The sequence below is a fragment of the Syngnathus typhle genome, linkage group LG19 (assembly GCF_033458585.1).
Source record: "Syngnathus typhle isolate RoL2023-S1 ecotype Sweden linkage group LG19, RoL_Styp_1.0, whole genome shotgun sequence".
NCBI classification, from domain to species: Eukaryota; Metazoa; Chordata; class Actinopteri; order Syngnathiformes; family Syngnathidae; genus Syngnathus; species Syngnathus typhle.
This window is the reverse complement of record NC_083756.1, coordinates 7,744,729-7,769,876: the sequence shown is the minus strand read 5'-3', so window position 1 is coordinate 7,769,876 and position 25,148 is coordinate 7,744,729. Positions and strand designations below refer to the sequence as shown.

Genomic DNA, 25,148 nt, shown 5'->3' with positions numbered 1-25,148 from the left:
CTCTGGCTTGTTTCTAAGGGGGGGGGGGGAAATTAATTGTTTGTTGGATCAAGATGAGAATTATTTTTTGGCTGGGAATTTGTGTTAAGTGTTCCAACTTCATTTTGAACATCCACTTAAGTCATGCTTGGTTTCTTGATATTCCACCCCCCAAGCTTTCCGCACACTGTGTCCTGGCCTTGTCAAAGCAGTAAACAAGTGGCGGATAAAATAGTAAGGCAGAAATGTAGAGGGAGTGATTTTAAGAGGAAGTAGAAACCCTGCAAAGAAGTTGGCGGTGATAGCGAAGAGGAGGGAGAAAAAAGAAAAGCTCCAGTCAACCATTATACAAATCAATAATTCAAGCCGAGATGGAGGGAGACAGCAGCATTGAGGGAGAGAACGGCGCCATAGGAGTACCAAAGGGGTAAAGAGCGAGCAGACCAAGATGGAACGAGCATGTAGGAGAAGTACAATGACGAGAATGGTAAAGGGTCTCAGCGGGAGAAACACTTGGTTGGTGTTTCTCCCTGTGAGGTCAGCCTCTTCACCTGTGGATTGAGTGCAAACAAAGAATGACACGGAGGAGGTGAATGTAGCAGACTCAATGAGAGAAGAGTGCCAAAGGTTGTTTTTTGTTCTCCCTTGAGGGACACAGTGCGGACTGTTCAAATGTCTGCATGTCCAAAAGCCACCCAACATTTTTCCCTGCTTTCTTTTTTTAACATCAACTCAACATCCAAAGTATTCTTGTGAATGTGAATAATGGGTTGTTATGAAGTGGCTTGGGCATCTCATCAGGATGCCTCCTGGACGCCTCCCTGGGGAGGTGTTCCGGGCATGTCCCACCGCTAGGAGACCCCAGGGACGACCCAGGACGCGCTGGAGAGACTATGTCTCTCAGCTGGCCTGGGAACGCCTTGGGATCCCCCGGGGATGAGCTAGATGAAGTGGCTGGGGAGAGGGACGTCTGGGAGTCCCACCTGAAGCTGCTGCCCCCGCGACCCGACCCCGGACAAGCGGAAGAAGGATGGATGGATGGATGGATGGATGGATGGATGGATGGATGGATGGATGGATGGATGGATGGATGGGTTGTTATCTCCCAGTTCTACACTATTTCGAAATTGCAAACTGAAAAAAAATAAAGATGCAGATTGTGCAGAACACAAATTTTCACAACAAAAGAAAAGACACCATGCTTAAGAATCCATCCATGTGTCTGACAACAAAGTGTTGTGATATCAAGCCAAGCAGAAAGTTGTCAACTAGATTTTTTTGATATGCTGTGTTGATAGAGGCATCTTATTGTCAAACTTGATAAGGTGAAAAATGAAAACTCTTTCCTCCAATTGATATTTTTACTATGACCATAGACGTATCCGTAGAATTTATCCTTTTGAATCGAATAATAAATTGCAGCGAGTTTAAATCTATTTATCCACAGCTTGTGTCCAAAACAGCAGTTTGTTTTTGCAATCCAAGAGTCCTTTCAAATGTGTTTTTTCATAATCAAGCAAACATCACAGCTTAGCGTGACATATTTTTCAAAGTCGTAGCAGCCTAGAAGTCGCTCAACATGGGATTTTTTTTTTTGTTTGTTTTTTGTAAGGCTGCAACCGTTTGACAGAAAAAGCTGTACTTCAAGAAACACTCATCAAAACAAAACATCAAGCAGTAGTGCTCAAAACGGTCTGGCTTGAAACTTTTAATGACTCTGCTACCAGTACCTTTTCGCTTGACCTTTCCATAGATAATGAATTGTACAATACAATGAGTTCACCCTTGTTGTACATCTTTCCAGCTGTGAGCTCCGTCCCACATTCATAGAGGTGTTGTTTTTCACCCAGCTGTGAAGTTCTCCCTCCTGTCTGTCACCTTCCTTATCTCACTCGCCATGTCCTTATCTTAGGTGTCCTTAGTTTTGTATTCTCCGGCTCTGACTTTCATGTCTTTTTCCCCCCCTTCCCTGCTGCTCAATTTTTTTTTCTCCTCTCGATCATCCTCATGACGATTTCCTTGCATGTGTCGGCGAGATCAATGAATGACGTGGACAGATGAACGTGCTTTGGCAGAAGTCATTTTCTTCATGATGTATCTGTCCATTGGCCTTGACCTGGGGGTAACACGCCAATAAACACACTGAGATGACTCGCTGGTAATGATGATTATGGTTGTTTATGGTTGGCAGACACTTTTCAATTACAATGACTGCCAGAGGTTTTGTAGCCCTGCGTGTGTACTAACAGCGTATGTGCGGCGGTTGAAAGAGGGTGCGGTATTTTGTCCTTTATCAAGAAGACATGCCAATTAGGGACACAGCTATTCATATGAAACCTCCCTCCCACTACATCGTCCTCTCTCCATTCTGAGGTGTTTTTCCATTCCTACGCTCAGCGATGACCTGTGATACTTTGTGTGTGTGTACCTGTGTGTGTTTGTGTAGATTGGGCTTTCCGGTATGCAGAGTGAATTTACTAGAGCGTAAAGCTAGCCCCTAACAGCGGGCAAAGGAACTGTCAGGAAGGTGGATCGCATTATGGGTGCTCTCAGGTTGAAACTGTTGGAAAAACTCATTATTCTTTCCCCGCCCTGTCTGCTGCCTAGACAACATGGACATCCCGCCTCAGAGTACATGCAGGCAAACAGGAACTAAACTATACAATTTGCACTCCATTTCTCTTTAACCTTTGCTCTCCAATTAATGATCACTGAACCAATTTTTGGAGACAAATGACCAAGGGGTGGGAAGTGCAAAGTGCAAAGTAACGCACTATACAAAAACTGTATGATGGGAAAAAAAAAATGTTATATTCCTTGAACTGTAGAAGGGAAAATCAACAGCAGTACTTTTTCTGTTCATTTTTTTTTTCATTATTGATTATCTTGATGCAACTGAGGTCAAGTGGAGTGCACTACGACTGGATATTGTTTTTTTTTTACTAATCTGTGCAGCTGTTTTCATATGAGCAGTAGATCAAATGGCAATGTTGAAATGACATAGTTTGATGTCGTTTCAAACCGCTTCCAACAAATCCCCACGTAATTCACTTGTGGTTCTTTGGCAAGTTAGTGCCAAAACAAGCTGTCAATCCAATCACGGGACATTTTAAATGTTTTTTTTTTTGATTCTTGGAGTTTGTTGGCTCATTTTCATTGCTTCGTGACCTATCGTTGCCATCAACTGCCAATCAATGTAATTGTGAGCAACATTAATAATACTCTGCGCTGTTTCAGATCTTAACAAATGGGACAGCATTGAAATGTGATTACTCAACAGCATACCTAGTGGCCAAAACATCCACAGTCTCCTCTCCAATTATTTAAAATGCACGGTAGACCTTTTGAAGATCAAACCATATGGGATCGACAGGGGAGGGCCGCATGTATTTCAAACTCAGCCTCAGATCTGGATCAGAGCTGAGGGTTTGCCAAATTGGATTAAAGAGCAGATTAAATCAGGACTAATAAAAACACGAAGAGATGACATGCCAAGCAAGAAACGTGGCAAGGCGAGGCAGACAGTGTACAGAGCTTGACCAAAGGAGCGAGGAGACCCATGTGAAGGCAGAGCAAATGCGTACTTAAGAGAAACCGGCGAGATAATGGCGAGACGGATAAAGGCAAAAAAAAGAGCCTCGGAAACCAAAAGGTATGAGAGAGCAAGGAAAAGTTAAGAGGACGTATAGAAAGGGCTAAATATGTGGGAGTGATGGAGATTGAGAGAAATGTCATCGGGGTCGAGGGGTTCTTTGTGTCCAATGATGAATAGATGGTCCATGAGAGGAGAAGGACTGACGTACAAAAGAAACACACACTTGATAAGCACAAAAGCCCCTTATATACCCTTTATAGTAGACTCCCAGGTCACTGTTAATATGGCTCTCAGTACGGGAAAAAAAAATGTTCTGAAGATGATATGAGGCTAACAAAGAGTGACTGGAGCAGAGCAGTGACAAGACTCAGCTCTCAACAAACAAATAGCCAGACAAGAAAAGAGCAAGAACAGAGACCAAGATGAATTGATCCACTACTTTGCGGCCCCACTGCACTGAAAATGTTTGTGTTTCTAGGGAGATCTTTTACTCATTTGATTCGAAGCCCATGAGATTGAGTTTATATTTGAGTTGACATAAAAAGCACACAGGACAAAACATTTGTGTTTCCAAGAAAACATCTGGGGTTAAACTGACTCTACTATTATGTAAAATGCTCCTGACTTTGACTCGTGAGGTCAGTTTTTGAAAATTGGACTCACGCGGTGATATATTTTGATTATATAAGAAAAAAAGCTCCCGTAGGCCCAACCGTAGACACCCTACCAAGGAATCCTCACTGTGAAAGTATTATAATGAGTCCACATGGGGGAGGTTATAACTGACACAAGTGTCTGGAAGCAATTTTCTTTTTGATGGCTAGGTTACTTAAAAAAATATGCTGTTGTAATATGGTACCTCCCTTTCCAAACATAGCGTGACACAACTGAGCTTTTGTTCAGCTTTTGTAGTGACACGTAAATGTGTTTATTTTAGCCTTATTGTTGATAAATAAATTTAAAAAATTAAACCATAAACCATAAATAAATGTAAAAAATGGATACATTCATCATAAAGGGGTCCCAAGACAACTCCACTCCAGGCTTTACTTTCCCGAGAGATTATTTCCTTCGGGAACATTTAGCATGTTTGTTGGCGGTTCAAGGGGAAGGAAGCAAAAGTGGATCAGATTATACATTCAATTTGGGCTCTTTATTTTCTAGAACATAACTCTTGTGTGTTTATCTCCTGTGTATTGTGTTTCAGATTTTCCTATTAAGAAAGCTGGAGTAGGTTTTTATTAGAACTCAAGTGAAAATGAGGATTAGAAGTAGTATTTCAAGAAAGTAGGTGGGCTACGATACAACACGGATGTCCATTCGCTGGCTTCGGGGATTCAGTGACGACATCATCATATGTAACACCATTTGATGATGTTTTTTCTTTCCCCAGATGGAACTCCCTACACATGGTGGGTGGGCCGGGGCAGTGAGAAGCACTTCTATTGGGGTGGCTCGGGTCCTGGCATCCAGAAATGTGCCTGCGGCATCGACAGGAACTGCACTGACCCCAGATACGACTGCAACTGCGACGCCGACCACTCGCAATGGCAAGTTGGGCTGTACTGTTAAATGCCATTGTGTGCTTAATGCAGAAACACATCACTGGTTAAATAAGCCGTTTGTTGCCAGGTCCATCAAATGAAGATTGAGATTCATCTGTGTTGTTTATCTTGACGTAATTGCAATTGTTGGCTAGTTTTGTGATTTTGCCTGACCTTGGCTGAGAGATTATTTGGAAATCTTTGGAACAAGATTTGGAGACTAACTTTTTTAAACGACATTCCTAAATTAAAAATCAACAAAGCTGTTTCTGGTCCGGGAACCTGTAAATTGTTTGGCTAGGTTTCACCCTTTGTGTTAATTCACAAAGGTCACCCCTTAGAAATCCTGAACAAAACTTCCTCAGAAGTTTTGAAACATTTTATTAATTCTGAAACTCACATAGTGAAGGTCAAGGGGCCTATTAAGCACACATTTTGTTTCATGATCACACACTCCATTACTGAGTATTGCAAGCGGCTTACGCCATCACTGAATGCATGAATCTCATTTCCAGCGACTTATAGTGCCATTTTTTTGAGCATCTGTTTGTCTGTTGTAGTCGTCTAAATTCAAAAGCATCACGATGAGTGTCACTACCCGTAACGTATTCAAACACACAACACTTTTCTTTTTTTTTAGCCATCTGATGGATATTATTCATAAACTAACCCAATTGGCTTTGGATCCTATTTGACTAATTTGGTACTTTACTCATTCTAATTTGACCTTGTCCTTCAGGAGAGAAGATTCTGGTCTCTTGACTTATAAGGAACACCTGCCGGTCAGCCAAGTTGCAGTGGGCGACACCAACCGAGCTGGTTCCGAGGCCAAGCTGAGTGTCGGACCCTTACGTTGCCAGGGAGATGGTGAGTGAGTGAGTGAGTGTTACCATATATAGTGAAAAAGTACTGCAGGTTTATTTATGCAGTACATTTCATGCACAAGGCTACACAATGACCACCCAAAAAAAAGAAAAGGTTCTTTATTTCATTCTATGTAGTTATTTTATTTCACCCAGCATCCATGGAAGTGGAATGACTCAAAAACACCAAGCGACAATCAAAGCACCCGCCGAAGGTTATTGCATGAACTCTAAATGAAAGCCCTCCCTGAAATCAAGTCAACACTGTGAATATGTTGAAGTTACAGAAAAAAAAAAATGAAGTCCGCTTCATGGTGAGCACTGAGGAGGTTCTTTCAAAGCATGTTAAAGGTTGCCGCTGTGGCTCAAAGCCTGCATTCACTGCTTTGTAATGATCAGTAGATCTTAAAATAAACTTCCATCTTTACAGGAGGCCTGTTCTGGAAGACGAAAAACACATAGGGGATTAGCCGCAGGCAGGTATGAAATCCAATCTAGTGCATAAAGATGAATTAGGAGCGATGGCATAATTAAGGGGAAATATGTGCGTTAATGACCCAAGCTGCTGAGAAGACTATCTCTTGCAAAATTCTCAGCTGGTTGCAGAGGCATGGCTGTGTAACCTTTTTGTGAAAGGTTCAGCAAAGGTTGGATCAAAAGAACACCTCCAGTCTTGTTATCGGCCTTATTAAAAATGCTCCTGTTGACAGAGTGCAAAGCCTTTTAACGGTGCAGGCTAGCAAATGGCAGCTTAGTTTTGGTGTTAAGTCGAAGACATTTTCTCGACAAGGCATACTTTAAATGGTCATGATCTTTGAAGGAATACATCTTGGGAAGATTGCTCTTGTGGATCCTTTTTGAAATTCTGAATTGCAGGTTGGATTGTAGTTGAATTCTTTTTATTTTTTTTTTTTGAGTGGCAGAATAACATTGGAAAACACACCGCAATTTAAACCATGAACAATTCCACAATGCTACGCGTTTCCAAAATATTGATTGTGCAAGTTTGGAAGTAAAGCACAAAAGACACAATTGTCAACAAAGTTGTCGACTATTATGGTGGGAAAACACAAAAGAAAATATGACTAGCACTCTAATTAAAAATCCTCAACTGTAGATTAATACTTAAATCATTGATAGAATTATTGATAGTTTGCTAACCAAGAACGTTCTAATTAATTGCTGTTTGGCATTGGCACTTTTCTCCCTTTGCTATACATCAATGCTGTGGCTAGATGAAAATATGTTTTTAATTCATAGTGGTTATACTGTAAACAACATTGCTGTGTTTGTGTACTATGGTAATGGTAATTACCTTCAAGAAAAGCACAAGTTGTTCTAATGGGAATAGAAATAGCACATTATTAGAATGACTTGGCTGTGGACTGCCCGCCGAGGCATTGTTAGAAACATTTGCAAAGTGTTAAACCTCTATTAAGTTTTACTGCTACTGGTTTAACTGGCTGTTAATTAAAAATACCAGGAGAGGGAACAAGTCAAAGCTGATCAGGCATAGCAGTTGGGCCATTGCTGCATTTGAGTGTTTAAGTAGCTTTGTCCTCACACTTGCTTATTATTTAGGAAAACTTCTGTGTGGGTGGGGGGGGGGGGGGGGGGGGAAAGAATGTATCTGAAGATGACCAGATTTATTCATATATATGCATGTAAGAATAAAATCTTTGTGATCTTGCTCATCCATGTCTTCCCTTTAGCTTAAGTTTGCTTTTATTTCTGCCACACACACATCCTTGCTGTCTTCCTCCCAGAGTGCATTGATTAGATGAACTTTGCTTTTGGTCAAGTGGAAGACACCCACTGATTTGGTAGCTTTTGCCCTGCAGGATTGACCATTTGTGCTCTCAGCGCTCCCGCACTTTGTTGACCTCCTACCTGCCGAGTGTCAGTCCTGCTGATTAATTGCAACACTCGCCTATCACATCAGTCACGCTTGACGATCTCTTCACAGTCGATAATGGAAAAGATGCTCTGGCACAAAGGATGAGTTGTAAAACACTTGCAGGATTTTCCATGTCGGTACAGTAGCTAGCTAATGCGAAATAAAAAAAAATCATTTTTCTATGCTCACTGTGTTTAGAATGTCGCAGGAAACCAAAATAGGTCGAATAAGTCGGCACACCTTGATTAAAACTTATATTGGGGGGAAAAAAAATCTCTAGACAAAACTTGCACTTTTTAAATTCCCCATTTAAAAATATGAAACTGAAAAAGTGCCTTCAATTCTATGTTTGTTTTTATTTTTACTCACGTCATCCGTTTGATGTTTTTCCCTATTTAATCTTTTATTCATAACGGAATTTTGAAAACTTTATCCAGGTTATGTTTGCAACCTGGTTTGACGTAACAAAACACCACCTTTGTCCTGGAAAGTAATAACCTGAGTATAAGGAAAGCAAACATGGATTTAATCTCTGGTGCAAAGCAGCTTGATCATTAGGATAATAATGCTTTGTGTATCTTCTTGTCGACTGCACATTTTTCACACTAAAGCAAATGATGGAACGGCAATCTCCTCGCTCGTGTAGATATGAACCTTTTAACGCTCATCGAGATACTACATTTAAAAACAACTGAAGCGTCGCATGATGAAATAGCACCCGCTTAAACTCCCAGCATGGCCGACAGGAAGTGGCCTGCTTCTGTTCAGGATGCAGAACATGACAAACCACCTGGCCTGCCTCCTTACTGGTGTCATACTCATTATGGGTCCCTCATCGACAATCTGGCCGCGCTCTTACTAATGTCTCATCATCACGGAGCTGCCACCATACAAACAAACCATTATTAAATGACCCATGACATCACATCTGCGCACGTGTGTGTGTGTGTACGTGGCAGTATGGCCGGCACAATTACCAAAGACGGACCACTCTCCGTTATTTTTGGCTTACTCTTTCAACTTTGGAAATAACAATGACTTTGAGATATGTCCAGATATTGCTGATCAAGAAATGTGAACATAGGACCTATTAAATATATATTAGGAATGTCACATTTAAATAGCAACTTGGTACGTGATGGATGCCGCTCATACTGTGCGTGACGCTCGGCTGCCAGGGAATGACTAATGTCTTTTGAAGGAAACTTTTGGTGCATGATTGTCTGCGTGTGGTGTAGTCAGGTGTGTAATGCATGCAAGAGCAAGTGTGTGCACATGCTTTTGCATTCATGGAACCCATTGCCCTGCCCAGCAAGACAGAGAAGAATTAGTCACATTTACTTATGTTAAAATAGGTTCAGCAATTAATATTAATAGATGGTAATGGGTTGTGCAAAATAATACAAAGCATTGAGTGAATATTCTGTCATAACATGCAGTGTGAAGCGTGGCTTGTGGCTGACCATAAATGAGGCAGTTACATAATAATAATAATGAATAGATAATATATTCACTCATACAACAAGGGCTCGTTGCTATTGTGTTTGTTGATAACAAGGAAGGAAATTATGTTTGTGTATTCATCGTACATATATAAGCTCCTACAGTGAGGTCTTGATGGGTAAAGGGATTCATATTGTAGAGCTTGATGAATATCCGACGGTCTCAATTTGTGTCAAGTTTTGTGTTTGCCAAAATAATCCCCCTGGTTTATTTCAATGGGTTGTCCCTTCCACTCACCACTTCCTATTGAATGATACTCCGGATTGCTTGCTAAAAGCTATAAATTTGTCTTTTTTATAGGGTTGTAAAATGATTTGATAGTGACAGCCTTAATTTGAGTCAAACTTGCTAAAAAAAAATCTTTAAACCTGTTTATCATTTATTCATGCAAATATGATATGATGATAGATTAACACCCTATCATCTTTGCAAGCTGCTGAATAAAGATTCAAACATAATTGCGTATTATGTTTGTCCTATATTATTCCCACTGAACACCTCCTAATGGCCGCCATGATTTTCAAGTTTTAATGTGTTTGTGTATTTGGAAATCTCTACTCTAATGACTCAATAGGTCAAAGCAGTCATCCGTACCATCTGCTGGTGCGAGAACATAGTGTGGATAATGCTATTTTCTTTTCTGTTATTCCTCGCCAAATCATGCTGGTTTATGAGCAGGAAAAATCACTATACTGGCCCTTCATACAATACAATATTCCCTTTGAATTATGAATTTGTCCAATTCATTATAAACCAAGTGAAATAGTCAATTGAAGCTCAATGCCAAGTCATGAGATATTATAGATTTTAAAAAGGGGAAGAAATTAAAAGCCAAAGCTGCCTCTTCTCAGAATGAAGCTTACGCTACATTGGCTGAGCAATGCTCCAGCACAAACAGAAAGGCAATTTCTTGTATGCACCTTGAGAACCAATTAAACAGATAAAATGGCTTGTCAAAGAAAGCACTTATAACTTGATTGGAATTTCCCTGAAAGGCACTCTGCTTTCCTGTGCGCTGAAATGTAACATGAAAAATGTTCACGCACAAGAGAGTTTAGATTAGAAGCTTCACCAAACAACTTGAAAAGATTGCATTTTTGAAGCCGGTAAATGCTTATATCTATAAGCCTTGATGTCCAATTTTTGGGGGGCACACTTATCTTTATATTCAGCAGAAATAAGACAATCCCATGCATAAAAGCTTTTATCACCATAGCGAGGTGAAAGTACAAATGATGAATATAGCACACTGGTCGAAACATCCACACTACTCCTCTCTGCAACTCTGTTTACGCTCACTCAAATTTCCTGCACCTCCTACCTGAGCTCCTTTGAGCTCTTTCTCCATCACCGCCCATGTTTTTTTCCCCCTCTTGTTGTCTCTCTCCATCCTCCTGATACGTGACTCAGCCTCAGGCTGTACTTCTTTATCCTTGTGTCCTTCCTGCTCCTTCCTATATGTCGCTGTCAGCCTTTTCGCCGCCTTTCTTTCTGGCTGCGGGTTTGACGTTTCAGGCAGAGCATACAAATCAATATCACACTAGCGTTGACTTTTTCCCACTCTGCTAATGTGTGTTGGCGGTTTGATTTTGTCAATGAACAGTACAGAAGGATTTAATAGTCGTCGAAAATGACTTTGGTCCAAAATAGTGTGTATGATTTCTTTTTCAGTTGGGCGCCATGATTATTATTTTTTTAATATTTTTTAACTGTACAGAGAAAATCAAGGGGAAATTTTAGTCACTCAGAAAATCTGAACTCATATGTCAATAGTGTATCATAGTGAGAATACAGTTGTTTATTTCTGCGGCCTGAATTTGCTCAACTCGGCAATAACTCTCATAGTCCTGTAGATGAAAAAGTATTACAATATAAAAATAATGGAAAAAATAATATTAGGTGGCCATGCATGTTTGTATGGTACAAGTGTGTATCCATAGCCGCTGTCTCCCCTTGCCCCTGGTGACAGGATGCAAGGTAATCAGGATAACGGAGACCTAAGCTATGTCATGCGGGAACACTTATCGCAAAGATTCAGGAGGCACAACACACACACACACGCATTCTTATGCAGATGCACAGAGCTGAAGTCTGTGAACCGGCAAACACACAGGGACAACAAGTTTGCTTGCTATGCTTTTTGAAACTTGCCTTATGCCTACATAAACATGCTTGAGCTTCCGTATCTTGAGACAATACTTAATTAAAAAGTGTTTTACATTCCAATAATGCAAACACAGATGACATCACATTCGCTTCTTCATTTTGATACTTTCAAAATGTCTTCTCCCTTTATGAAGCGCAAGATCCCCCTGAGCAATCAGCGGCACACAAAGCCACGACAAGGCGAAGGGATCCAGCGACGGTGGCGTCACTTCATCAAGCACAGTCTGATAATTCATCAGCAGCTGTTTAGCACGAAGCTACTTTGTCTTCATTAGCAGCCGCTTCTTCGGCTTCAATCAAAAGTCATTAGAAAAGTTGTTATCAGAAGTCGGGCCAGACTTTAACTCCCATCGCCGACTCCCCATTCGGAATGAAAAGACATTATCTGATTGTGCTGCTGTTTTTTTAAATTATAATCATTTGTTCATTACATTTGACTGAACTTGCAGAGCGTTACATTAAAAGCCCTCCATAGAAAGTTTTTAAATGATGGAATCATTTTATTGCGGGACATCAAGAAATAGACGTGACATAATTGCTTTTGAATAATATAAGCCAGATTTCAATCAAGTCAATTTTATATGTGGATATTTAAATTCAAACCTTCATATATTTATCATTAAATAGATAATTGTGGGGGACTAAATCTATTCCTCTGTTTTTTTCTTTTACAGACAACTACTGGAACGCCGCTTCATTCACCACCCCGTCATCCTACCTTCACTTTGCTACCTTCCAGGGAGAGACCAGTGCTGACATCTCGTTCTATTTCAAGACCAGCGCACCATATGGGGTCTTCCTGGAAAACCTTGGCAACACAGACTTCATACGTTTGGAGCTGAAATGTAAGTTTTTATTCCTCTGCACATTTTCCTCCTGTGGTGTATGTGATGGTATGTAAAATGGTTTTTTGCATTTTAAAATTCGACTTCATGCAATCAGTGTTTTCCACAGAAACACATGCTTTATTTTCCTTTAAATTACAGACCCAAAAAAAAAAAAAAAAAGGCAAATAGGCACACCATCCTCTCAAAGATTTTCCTACATAGATGACACACATGCCCACCCACACAGCCCCTGTCACTTTAATTGTGTGTATTTTCACCCACGGTGAAATCTACTTCACAAGTTGTGTTAAAACGTCCCCTCTCACAAAAATAATAAGGTTCTATGTCAGTGTGTCACGACATCTTTTGTTTCAGATGTGTTTTCTGGTAGTGGAAATCTAGCACAACAATATGTGTTGGGAAAATTCTGCAACTAGTGTCACAAAAGATGTTTCAAACCTAAAATCCGCTCGACAAGTTTTCAGTGAGTGCCTGACAATCAACTGGCATTTGTACAAAAAGATTTGAAGGCATTTGCTTTCTTCAGCGCGCAAGAGGAGGAGGTGAGTATTGTGGCAGGACAATTTGTGGCTGTTTCAAACGTCACAACATGCCTGCTTACCATGCCACGGCCATCCCATAGTTCCTGGATAAGACAAGCAAACACCCTAATGACACAACCTAGTGACAAGTTTTTTTTTTTTTTCGTTGCCGAGCTCAAGCCAAGCGACGTATGTTTTCTTCAATGAAACTGTGTGCCTTGTTTATTTATTTTTTCATTTTTACCCTTTGAGATCTTGCAATGAAAAGGCCATTATAAATAAAAAGGATTATTATTATTTTGTTTTATTATTATTAGATATTTTTGACAGGGGAAGAAAAGATAAACTGAGATAATGTGGTTGAGTATATTCTAAATGAACCAATTACATTTCAATCTTGTTAAATACGAGTAAGTGCATGCCTGTGAGCCTTTAAAGTGCTTCAGATCAACAAAAAAAAAAAGAACAAAAATCGGATGCTTTCTAGCAGCAGAATAAAAAAACTGTCCTTAAATATTTTAGAGACAACGCTGACAGATGTTTGAAGTAAATGGGAGCATTATTGATGGCTACTAAATAATGAGACATCTGTCCAATGTCCCCTTTCGGAGTCTCTTTACATGTCATGCAGAAGGTTACCATGATCCCGCAACTGTAATTACTATGTGTGTGGCGCCAGTGGATTTCCCTCTCTTAAGACTGCAATTAAATTCCCTATCTTCAATTTAATCATGCCTGGCACAACTGTGTATGTGCTTCAAAGTGGATTTGAGAATTTAGTGTCAAAGGGGTCATGCTGACCGTGCTTCCTTTAATTAGTCAGAGGCCAAGCGGAATGATTTTGGAACAGAAAAATCATCTCAGATGGACAAAAATATATCAATATGTCGATATCCTTCTGAACGTCAAAGTTCTGAGATGTTTGCCAAGCAGTGTGTTGCTTGTCTTCTGAAAGTGTCTCCATTCCCAAAGACTGACTTGTGAGAAAACTGTGTGTTGCCTGGGTGTCAAAGAACCCCAGCATCCCTTAGACACCCCCTCCCCCTCACCACAACATTGATTTCTTTTCTCCCCTGCTGTGCTATCATCTTGCATTTTTTTCTTGCACACAGTTGGACACGCAATCACAAAAAAGAACTGTGTGTATATGTTCACACACTCACCAACATACTCACATATTAACACGTTCAATCTCTGCCCTCTTGCAAGGTGAAAAAAAAAAAACATTTTAAGCAATCGAGCCTGGGCATGAAATGACCAGCATTAGACCCGAATAAAATGACTATGACAGCGCGGGAACTCGAATTTCTCAGGTGCACACACATTGCTGTCACCTCAGTAGACACAAAGGTGGCTGCTATTTCTTTTTGAATGTCACAAGAAGAAGGCATGGACATAATTGAGAGGCTGCTCTGAAGAGTCACTGTGAGCGCCTTGCTGCTAACAGGATTTGAGGGAGTATGGAAGGCTCTTAAAGTGCAGGAATATTTGACCTCAGGGCATCTCCATGGCTATGTATGCAGCATTTGAGACTCGTGGACACTTCTTGCCCCTGTGGTTAGGAACATTGTTAGTCATTTTTCAGATCAGGATTTTAGCTGAGGAATATACTCGACTGGATTGGGGAATTGTATGAATGTCCCTGTTGAGGGAAGAGCTCACAAGCCATGAAGTGTGCTAAATTGTAGTGGCCATCAATTTCTGGCTCGCTGGAAAGTATTTCATGACAAAGAAGTAGCAGGAACTAATAAGAGCACTTAAGAGTTTTCTAACAGGGCAAGTTGAGCTGGGCAAATGAGAAATGCACTTCAAGAGGAGTGTCAAACTTTTTTTTTTTTTTTTCACGGGCCGCGTCGTAGTCATAGTTTCTTTCGGAGGCCCATTATGACTGTCAAGGTTATATACAGTATAGGCTACGCCACAAACTGATGGATAATTAATTTTGAAATCAGAGACTAGTAAAAACTGTTTAAATATTTTTAAAATATGAATGCAAATAAATACTTTTTTCTTATAAATGAAGACAATTTTAATCTTGACACATGAAGTCGATGTACAATTTGTCTTCACGGGCCACATTCAATGATCTGGCGGGCCGTGTCTGGCCCCCGAGCCTTGAGTTTTACCTTTAAATGCTAAATGTGCAAAAGTTATATATGTCATATATGTGATTTGTTTGTCGTCAGGGTTGCCCAAAAATCTCTTAAGTGATAACCAAAGTTTTGGAGAGGGAATGGCTGAGAAAAAAAAAAAACTTCAATTTTGGTGTAAATTGACCTTAAAATCCATATTTATTTGTCTTTTTATATAAGTTGAATTTTTCTCAATTTCCCGCTGAGTTTATCGGCCCTGAAAAATTGCAGGCATATGCAGGAGGTGGGTGTATTTGACGGTGTGCAATTTGGTGTTGATCCAAATTATGATTGTTGAGCCTTGGCTGAAATCCGTGCCAGCTTAGTTTGATCGTTTTTTTCCCGCTTAGCTCTTAATTTGTATCCAAAGATGAATAGAGAAATCACAAGAAGATAAAGATGACAATCAGGTAGCGTTTCTCAAGGCCGACATACAAATGTTTTACACGCTCGATTAAATCGAGAGGATCACATAACTCGCTTTTGCCAAGCTTACCGTGCTGCACATACATAGATAATGGAATTATTCAAATCCTGCAGCACGTTTAGTCTGTACATTGAAATAAATTGTGTTCGTCACTGCCCTGCAGACCTGCTCTGTTCAACAAGGATCGTTAAATCGGTGTTCTAAAGGCCGTCACATTGCTTTAACACCCGGCTGTTTGTCACTGAGCCGTCTATTTTCTTTAAGATTGATCTCATAGGTTAATGCTCTCATCTTAGATGTGATATCATTTGTCTTGAAAGATAATCCAAATAGAAGATTGGCTAATTGAATGCAAGTGAACTGTAAAAGAAGAGAGAAATTGGAAGGACAGAATGGGTCGACTGCAAAAAAATATAAGACCGTTATTTCCCTTATCGACAAAACACAATTAGCCTCTCTAATATCCGAATCAAATGAACCTATAATGAAGCAGAAAGATATACGTGTAGTGCTGCCAAGTGGTCATTTGTCTTTTGGATTGTTGCTCCCCATTGTCTGTACTTCTGCCATATGGCCATTTTATTCAGTTCAGAAGTCACATCGTCATGCCTAACATTGTGAATAGTGTATTAAATTGGATTTTTATATCACAACTGTGAATAGACTTTCCAGCTGCAAAAAAAAAAAGAAGAGTCCTCATTGCAGCATTGTTCCCTTTTTAAGATAAAACATGTATGGGTGCCTCAGAAGTACAAATTAGGAGAGCTGCCATTCACGTGATTTAAACGGTGAATTCTTCAGCAGGTGGCTCAATTAAAAAAAAAAAAAAGACAAATACTCAAAGGATTTCTTCAAATATAAAACAGCGGCTTCCTGTGGAAATGTTAAGTTTTCAACTCCGAGTAGTTGGAAGCCACCCCATTGGCTTTAATCCCTCCATTACGCACATGCACACAAATTCAGTCATTATGAAAATTAATCATGCAGCCAAACAAGGTCATCGTGCTCTATTAAATTTTGCTGTCTTCCTCTGCTGCTAATTTACACTGGCTGTCATTTGTCTTCATGCATTTGTCTGCTTCCACTTCAGCTCCCGGCCTTGCCATTTCGCCAATGGCAAATAGAAATAGAAAATCACAGTCAGTCTGACATGAATATATGTCGTGCAAAAGCCAACAGTCGCTGGTACCTATCGACCTTGCCGGTGAGATTAGTGCTTGTCCACATCTGTCACGTATCACCGGGCAGAAATCTATACCAGCCAAATGAATTGCTTGGAAATAAATGAGCCATTAGATTAGAAATTGAGTGCACATTTACCTGTATAGATGACTGCTGCAAAAGAGGACGTCTGGGGCCTTTCCAAAGTGCCACTTTTATTGTAAAGGGTTATCATTATGGGATGTATATTTGGGATGTATATATTTTGACATACTATCCAGGACACACCCAAAACCGATTTCTTTCCTTCACACAGCTCCCCAAGTGGTCTCGTTTTCCTTCGACGTGGGGAACGGCCCGGTGGAGTTAAGCGTGCAATCGGACGCGCCTCTCAACGACGACCAGTGGCACCGCGTAATGGCCGAGCGGAACATCAAAGAGGCGGTTCTCCTGCTGGACCAGACCTACCGTGTCTCTCGGCCAGCGCCGGCCCAGGGGCACACACGGTTAGAACTGTTCAGCCAGCTCTATGTGGGTGAGTCCAACAACCACTTAAGGTTCTTCAACCAAATGTTGTCATTGGATGGATTTTTTTTTTCAGCTTGCCAAGTGGTATAGAAAATGGATTGATGTTAATTAAAACCTTTTTTCTAGTCCAATCAAAATTCTCGAATAGGCTCCAGTTCATCTTAACGCAAATCCCGCTTTCTCAATCACATTGGAGTTTCATATTTAATCACATGGACACGCTTCTTCGGGAATTCCTCAGTGCTAAAGACTTTTTAATGAAGGTAAATCAGACAGCCAATAAAAAAAAAATATTCACCATGTGAGGTCACCGTTGTGCTTTTAAGCTATGACTCGTGTTTATTTTCAAATAGAATAAAAGGAGAGCCACTGAGTGTCTCCCAAAGACATTAACAGATCATCTCTTATTTTAACGGTGACTCATGAAACATTTGGTTAAAGAGCGACGCTGAGTTCATTATGAGCCGAATCTGTTCTCTCCCTTTTTTGCTTTTATGTGATCTCTCACTGTGCTTTCCTATTTCCTCGTCATTTATGCCTTCAATAGCGGAGAAGGCAAAGTCATAAAGAGCTAAATGATGAGCCGAGGCAACTAACGCGATGACGAGATTGTTCCAAATTCCAATCAGTCGCCCTACCTTGAGCTCCAGTCCTCGTATGATTTCCTCAAATTGCCACTTTCGTAACCCTCTTACCCTCCCTTGTCCCAGTTTGCTTCTTGGAGCGCATCAGTGACGCAAAAAAAAGGATTTGACATGGTGGAAATGCTCTTTGCAATTTGATTCAGTGTTAGAAAATTCAACCGCTGTCAAATGGCACCTCATTCACGCCGCTTCATTTTCTGCTGTGCGAATTGTCCGGCTGTGCGTGGAAGAACAGCTTCAGCGAAATGAAAATACACTCGGTGCTGATGTGTTTGTGTCATTTCACAGCAAAACAAATCCCGGCCCTATTTTTGTGTTCCAGCGCCATCTCCATTTCTCTTCCTCTCAGTCAGTGTGCATTTGATTGCTTTAGTGTTTACTGCACAGTGGTTCATTTGCTTGAATGGCTTTGAAAGTGAATGTTCCGACCATCAACCTTCTGTCATTTACTTCACACTGTTAACTTTTAGCTCCCCGATTCACTTCAAACACGCGTATAACTCTGATTCTCACATTTCATTCATTTAACCATCTGTTTGATGCCTCAATTAATGTGTGTTTTTAATTTCCCCATGCTTCTGTTTGAATGTTTTCTATTTTTTTTTTTTTTTGTCCTGACGTCTGCCTGAACGGATCAACCTCTTGCTCATTGCTTCTCACTGCATGTGTGCAACATCCCATCTCAGGGAAACCAGCTTCGCAAACCTGCCAAGACAGTAGGTAACATTTAACGAGTGCAATGAAATGTGTCAGTCGCGCCGAGTGAGAGACATCATGGCACGCTAGATGTTCCATCTCGAATCTCACCTGTTGCTCCGTGAACATTAGTGAGAATGAATACGATACTTGTTTGGATTCATGCTGCACTTCCTAACATTGACGTGAGGAATTTACGAAATGCCGCTTCATTTCAATACGTCGCTGCGAAGCCGCAGATATCAAATCCTGTGTTGCCAAATGAGACTTTCTATGATGTCATCTCCTGTGGATTATTTTGAGGCTTTAAATTTGGTATTTCGAACCAATAGGTCCATCTCATTCCAAATTGCGTGCGTGCGTCCACTATTCTCCATTGGCCTCCGAGCCTTGTGTCCATTTAATCAAAGACGAGGTTTGAAATGAGGTAAACAGGTGTTGGAAGCCTCAAGCCAATCAGTGGCACAAAATAGATTAATTAACAAGTGTTGGAGTATGTGTGCATTGCAATCCAATGCGGGATCAGAAAATGGACGAGGAAGAGTGTAAAAGCCCCAGCTGCATCCCGACATGAATAATACATGATCATAATAAAAAGAGAAAAAAATACATTAGTAATCTTAACATGATAGTCCAGTGTAAGCATTTACGTGCATCTTTAAATGAGCCAGAAGGAACACAAATAGCAAATAGCACTTGTCTGTAATTGGAGGGATACATGGGAGAGATTTTAATATCTAAAATGCCCCTCGGCTTTTGTTAACCGTAGAGCAACGCGACTGTTTATTGCCATTGCACTTGAAATCTCTACCTATGGGTGTCGTTTTATGATTGCCTTTATTGCTCTAGTCATTAAAGTCACATATCAAACTACCTTAAAGTTCATTCTCTGTCCATTTTAATGAGCAGTTAGACAGTACCAGCACAAGGCCAAAAGGACAAGGATGAATGGCTTTGGACGCCCCAAGGCTGAGGAGGATGTTGACGTGGACTGTTTAAGTATGGAGCTAGTAGCGGTTGTGAATCCATACTCGCCAGTGGAATTTTCATTAACATTGCGTTCATTAGGCTCTACCAATTAGTGAAAACTTCAACCATCAGAAGGTTATTTCAAGAACAGCAGCTCAGCTGGAGAGATTCACATAACAGCAGCGGTTCCTCCAGGCGTGAAGATGGGAATGTTTTTGAAAGCGATTAAAAAATACAGACCTTTTACCATTTTTCCAAATGACTTCGCTGACCCCGAATGCGAGTTTTTTCTTTTGGCGTTCCTGTTAACTGCTTCCGCTTTGTGCACAGGTGCCGCAGGGGGTCAGCGAGGCTTCCTGGGCTGCATTCGAGCTCTACGGATGAACGGTGTCACCCTTGACCTGGATGAGAGGGCCAAGGTGACCCCCGGGGTCAAGCCCGGTTGTCAAGGCCATTGTACCAGTTACGGCTTGTATTGCCGTAATGGGGGAAAGTGTGTGGAGAAGTACAACGGCTACTTGTGCGACTGCAGCGCCACCGCCTATGACGGGCCTTTCTGCACGAGAGGTGAGCGAGAACATCTTTCTGAGGATTGAAACGACCTGCTTGGATCAGATGTTGCAGCTCCCAAATGGAGTTGTCTGAAAATGCGCCACAAAGAAGTTTGACGTGGCCGTCAGAGCTTCCGTGCTTGCTCAGTCTGACGAGATCCCCGAATTCATTTGTTTCCTAAAGCTCCCCACCTCCCCCCTGTGGATTTGGCAGGGTGGTGACGACACAACAAGGAAGCTGTTTGTGTGTGTGTTGAAAAAAAGAAAAATTGTGTGACAGTGTCTGGTGATATACGACCTCCTATGAGTTCTGTCACAAGCGATGAGGCATTTCGGGGCTTAAAGAATGGCACAAGTGTGTATGTGTGTGTGCGCTTTTACAAAAAGGATAATTCTCCTATTGCATGTCTCTTTGTGTGTGACATCCATCCAATCTTTCCTTCATCTCATGCTTTTGCTTCTTTTTTTCTTCTGCTCATGTTCACTTCTTTCCTGTCACTCTTCCGTCATGCCCCCCCCTCCGCCTCGGTCTCATTGCTTTTCGCACTATTGTTTTCTCCCCTGACTGCATCTGTTCCACTTTTATTGCTCTAATCTTGATCCCCTTCTGTTCATCCTTCCCCATCACCTCCTCCGGTTCTCTTTACTCTCCTGCATCCGTGTCCCAAGTGGGGAATTGAGATTTGAACGACAATTATGTGTAACAATGGAATGTAAACTGACAATCCACAGTGCATATAGATTTTTTTTAATGAATGAAAACAGCTTGTGGATGGACTGCACAATGCCATTTGGTAACCCTTCCACAGATGTTGGAGGCTTCTTTGAGACGGGGACACTGGTCAGGTACAACCTCCTCCCGGATGGTGCAGCAGGAGCCATGAAGGACTCCAAGGTCCTCGCGAGTCACCTGACTTTACAGGAAGTCAACTCGACAAAAGAGGAAGTGTCGTTTAGTTTCAGCGCATCCAGTGCACCGGCCATTTTGATGTATGTCAGCTCCAAGACCGAAGACTACATGGCAGTGCTGTTAAGGCACAACGGTAAGCTCCGACCTAATTAAACACACTAGTTAATCAATGATTTGCTTTTTCCTACTGTCCGTGGCAATCCAGTTCAACATTGTCGTATATCCACAGGTTCTCTGGAGGTCCGCTATAACCTGGGAGGTCTGAAGGAGCCATTTACCATCGATGTGGACCAGCGGAATCTGGCCAATGGACAACCACATAGTATCAATATCTCTCGCGTTGACAGAAGCCTCACCATCCAGGTAGTTATTGTGCAAACACACTGTGCCATTATTTCAGCTTCCGGGTTAATACGAGTCTTGATAAATGTGAACACGAAAGCACGTCAAAACATGCCACTTTTGTCAGCGGTGTTGCTTTTCGTCGAGTCGCTGAGGGAATCCGCTGCCAAGACGACACAGCTTGCCCTCTGCCACTTTTAATCCACTTCCAGCAGACAGATTGCAATGCTGTGATCGGTGTGTACGCGTCAATACGTGCCCGCGTGAATATAAATCCGTCACACCGGTCTCAATTCACGCTGAGTCAGGGAATACTGATAGATGTAAGGGCTACTGTTCTACATAACAGTGGTGTTGTGAGAATGAATCACTCTGATTGGCTCGACATTTCAAATCAGAAGTGTGAAGTATAAGTAAGGAGGTTGCACCAGCATATCTCATCCAGGAACTGTCAGATGCTTTGGGCATTGTGAGCAAATGCCTCGCTAAGAGCTGTGTGTGGGCATATTTATTAATTGCCTGGTCTAGGGAAAAGTTAGTGTGTTTGTTTTTGAACAGTCCTGGAACTTTACTGACATGCTTTACACACACAAAAAGAAAAACACTCCACCAACTTGCAATTATCGAAATGGTGTCCATAATTGTGATTGGTTGATAGCTCTCTGACCTTCATCATCATCATTCTATTTGTAAATAGTTCATTATTGATGCTCCTGTGTTGAATCTCGTTAGATGGCGAGTGTAGAAGCCATGTGTTGATTTAATAGCATTGCAAATCAGTGGCAAACGCCATAATTGTTATTTTCACAAGTTTATATATTTTTAAATATACATTAACGTGTCTTTAGCTTTTGCTCCTCTAACCTTTGCATACACAACCATTTACGGCAGCATTATCTTTCTCCTTTTAATTAACACTTGAGTGAAATACTCTTGACATGAGGGCAATTTGACCAAAATATCATTCTTGCAGCTGCTGATTACCCTTGGGGAGCACTTCAACATAGCACATCATGGATAAAAATACCAGATGTAGAAATACGTGTGTCAAAATGGAGGTAGAAAATATAAGTACTTGTTTAACTCCTAATGTGAATGTTTTTTAGGCGTCAACAAAAAAATGTATCTTAAATAAAGCCATGAATGGGGAATATCTTTCTTCTCCAAATCTGTCTCATTTAAATCTTTTATTATTTAGTTTTGAATGAAATGTAAAGCTGCGATTGCCGTGTAATATTATTCCAACTTTTTTTGCCATTTTTCACATGTCCTGAGTGTTGAATATCAGATTACACACAGAGGAAGTACATTTCTGGGATTTCTTTCGAGTATAATATTTTGGGGACATTTTTGTTTGGTGGCGTGCCAAATGATGTTTCTAGTGTAAAATATGAACCAGGAGATGTTCCTGCTTCACTACCCTCATGTTCTCTCAAGGTGATGCCAGTTCTGTGTGTCTGCTGCCCTCAAGTGTTACACTGAGGTTTTATTTTTTTCTTTATTTTTTAAGATGCCTTGAACAGATGAGTGAGACTGGCAGGTTTGCCAATTGATCACACAGAATCTCTTGGCTGAAACAGAATTGGAGAGTTTCCTTGAGGCTGCAGAGCCCTCTAGTCAAGACATTAAGACCTGCTTAGATTAGATCAAAACAACTTTTGATCAATTTGAGAGGAAGTACCCAGTGAGATGTTATTAACTCATCAGTCAGAAAATTAGGTAAACACATTCACCATGTTAGCCCACTTCAGCAATCATTTTTATTATCGTGACTGTTGCTATTTCCAACCACGGTTATAAACATGTTAATTTAATACAATTTGGTTTTGCATGGATGATTTCTTTCTTTTTTTTTTTCAAAATTAGTTGATTGTGCAAGTGTACCTACCGCTGTGCATTTGATGGAATGCAATGAAATCTCATGTTTAATCTCACTGCTTTCCACCGGAATAGCTTTGCATATATTTACTGCTGCCTCTATTGAACTTTTTATTTATGTCATGATCTGAACAATCCTTCAGTTCATGTGTTAATGATATTCGGTTGTTTACAGCCAACTATGCTAATGGTGTATCTGTGATGGAACTACTGCTGTCCCTTAGTTATAATTAGGGAAACAAATAACGTGCATTGAAACTTTAGTGGGTGCAAGTTTGTTAGAATTAATCCATTCTGAGTTCATAGTTAATCAATCCAGATGTTTGTTTTTTCTAACTCCACCTTAAATAGGTTCCTTAGTTACGTTTAAAAGCGTCATCTGTGCTTGGGGGGGATTGTGTTGCTTAAATGATGCAATATAAAAGAATAGCTTCCACATAATTGTAGCCATAATTGACAAAGTTTGGTAAAATGAGGTTGCAGCTTCCCTCGGTGGACCTTTTTGTTGGGGGTTTTGTGACCTCGACTAGCCACTGTACAGCCAATTTGTTTTTTCAGATAAAAGTAAATAAGCGGCGTACAATTTAATCCTGCCTCATTATCCTGCCCTCCATTCAGCCTGGAAAACAAAACCCACACAATGCTCCACCGAGACCAACCTTTAGGAGCGAACCAAATTTAGTGTGTCGGTGGTAAAATTATCTGGGGGTGTTGGGGATGTATGAGCATAATAATACAATTTAACTTGGCTACCATGTAATTGGTCACGGCAGGAAGTAAGAAAAGGCATATTTTTTTTATCCGTCTGGCGTTGTTGGTATGCATTCAGCAGCCTGGTGGAAACTCACATGCAGTCCTCTGGCAAGCATTGCGAAGTGGAGAGGAGGGGCAGTGGGCGATGAGGGGGATCTTTTATGTCTCGAGCAGCACACATACACACGCAGAAAGCAATTTGTGGGCCTGATATGATTCCCGTCAATTGCGGCTGGCTGCGGCCTTTAATATAATTAGAAAATTCTGTGAAACAGCAATAACAAGTTAATTATGTTTCAGGATTATTAAAGTGCTGTATTCCCTCCCTCCATCAGCATCCATTCTCTACTGATGAGCTTCCATGTAAACATGGCTGCGCTCAGTGTGCATTCAAAAGAGAAAAAAACCCCTTTGGATCGCCTAGACTTTAAAAATGATCATTTATTTATTTGAATAGACGAGGCCCTACAACCACAACCGACTCCCATTCTTTTTTTTCTCCCTCTCTGCTTCAGTTGGATCATTACCCAGCCGTCAGCCACACCCTCCCAGATGCCTCGGATACCAAGTTCAACCTGGTCAAGACCCTCTTCTTGGGCAAAGTTTATGGTGAGTTTAGAGATTGCATTTTCATATGATCTTCTATTGGATCTTATAAGATTGTGCAACAGGATACAAATATAAAAGTTACTTTTGAGTCATGTTGATGGATGGATTTACCACAGCATTCTGCATTCCCAGATTAATCCACTAGAGGGCAGTATACAACTACTACATAAACTGTTGGTATCAGTAGCTGAACATATCTAAGATGGTCCATCAAAGTGTTTTCATGCTACTCTTATATTAGTTACCCAGGAAATGCAGGAAGAAAGCACGTGAAAAAGAAAGCTTGGCGGCTCTGTAAACAACAGCATGCTCATCTGCTTCCTCCTCATCCTATTTTGCACTGAGGCCTCCTTAGACAAAAGAAACTATTGAAAGATTCATCAGACTGATCCTGTTTGAGGTTCTTTGTTTGCTAGGGCGCACAATGAGCGATGTCTCCTCCATCGCTGCATATTCAAACTATTTTTGCAACGATAGAAATCACAACAGAAGTCATACAATGATATGAATGTGAAAATGTGTGGTATGGATTGTATTTAGTTTAAGAGTATCACTTGGAATCTGAGTATATATTGTGTTATTTACTAAAATGATAATGGTGAGCTTTTTAAACTAAAAGCTGGTGTTTTTGA

At 40.8% G+C, this 25,148-nt stretch overlaps 1 protein-coding gene across 1 annotated transcript in view; it reads left to right on the top strand.

Moving 5' to 3' along the window:
* cntnap2a (contactin associated protein 2a) overlaps positions 1-25,148 on the top strand; it is a 133,999-nt gene that overhangs the window by 102,699 nt on the left and 6,152 nt on the right. The window contains exons 16-23 of the mRNA XM_061265900.1: positions 4,968-5,124; positions 5,858-5,985; positions 12,222-12,392; positions 16,953-17,171; positions 19,804-20,040; positions 20,834-21,067; positions 21,164-21,297; positions 24,423-24,516. Coding sequence (XP_061121884.1) covers positions 4,968-5,124; positions 5,858-5,985; positions 12,222-12,392; positions 16,953-17,171; positions 19,804-20,040; positions 20,834-21,067; positions 21,164-21,297; positions 24,423-24,516 — 1,374 coding nt within the window. The remainder of the gene's footprint in view (positions 1-4,967; positions 5,125-5,857; positions 5,986-12,221; positions 12,393-16,952; positions 17,172-19,803; positions 20,041-20,833; positions 21,068-21,163; positions 21,298-24,422; positions 24,517-25,148) is intronic.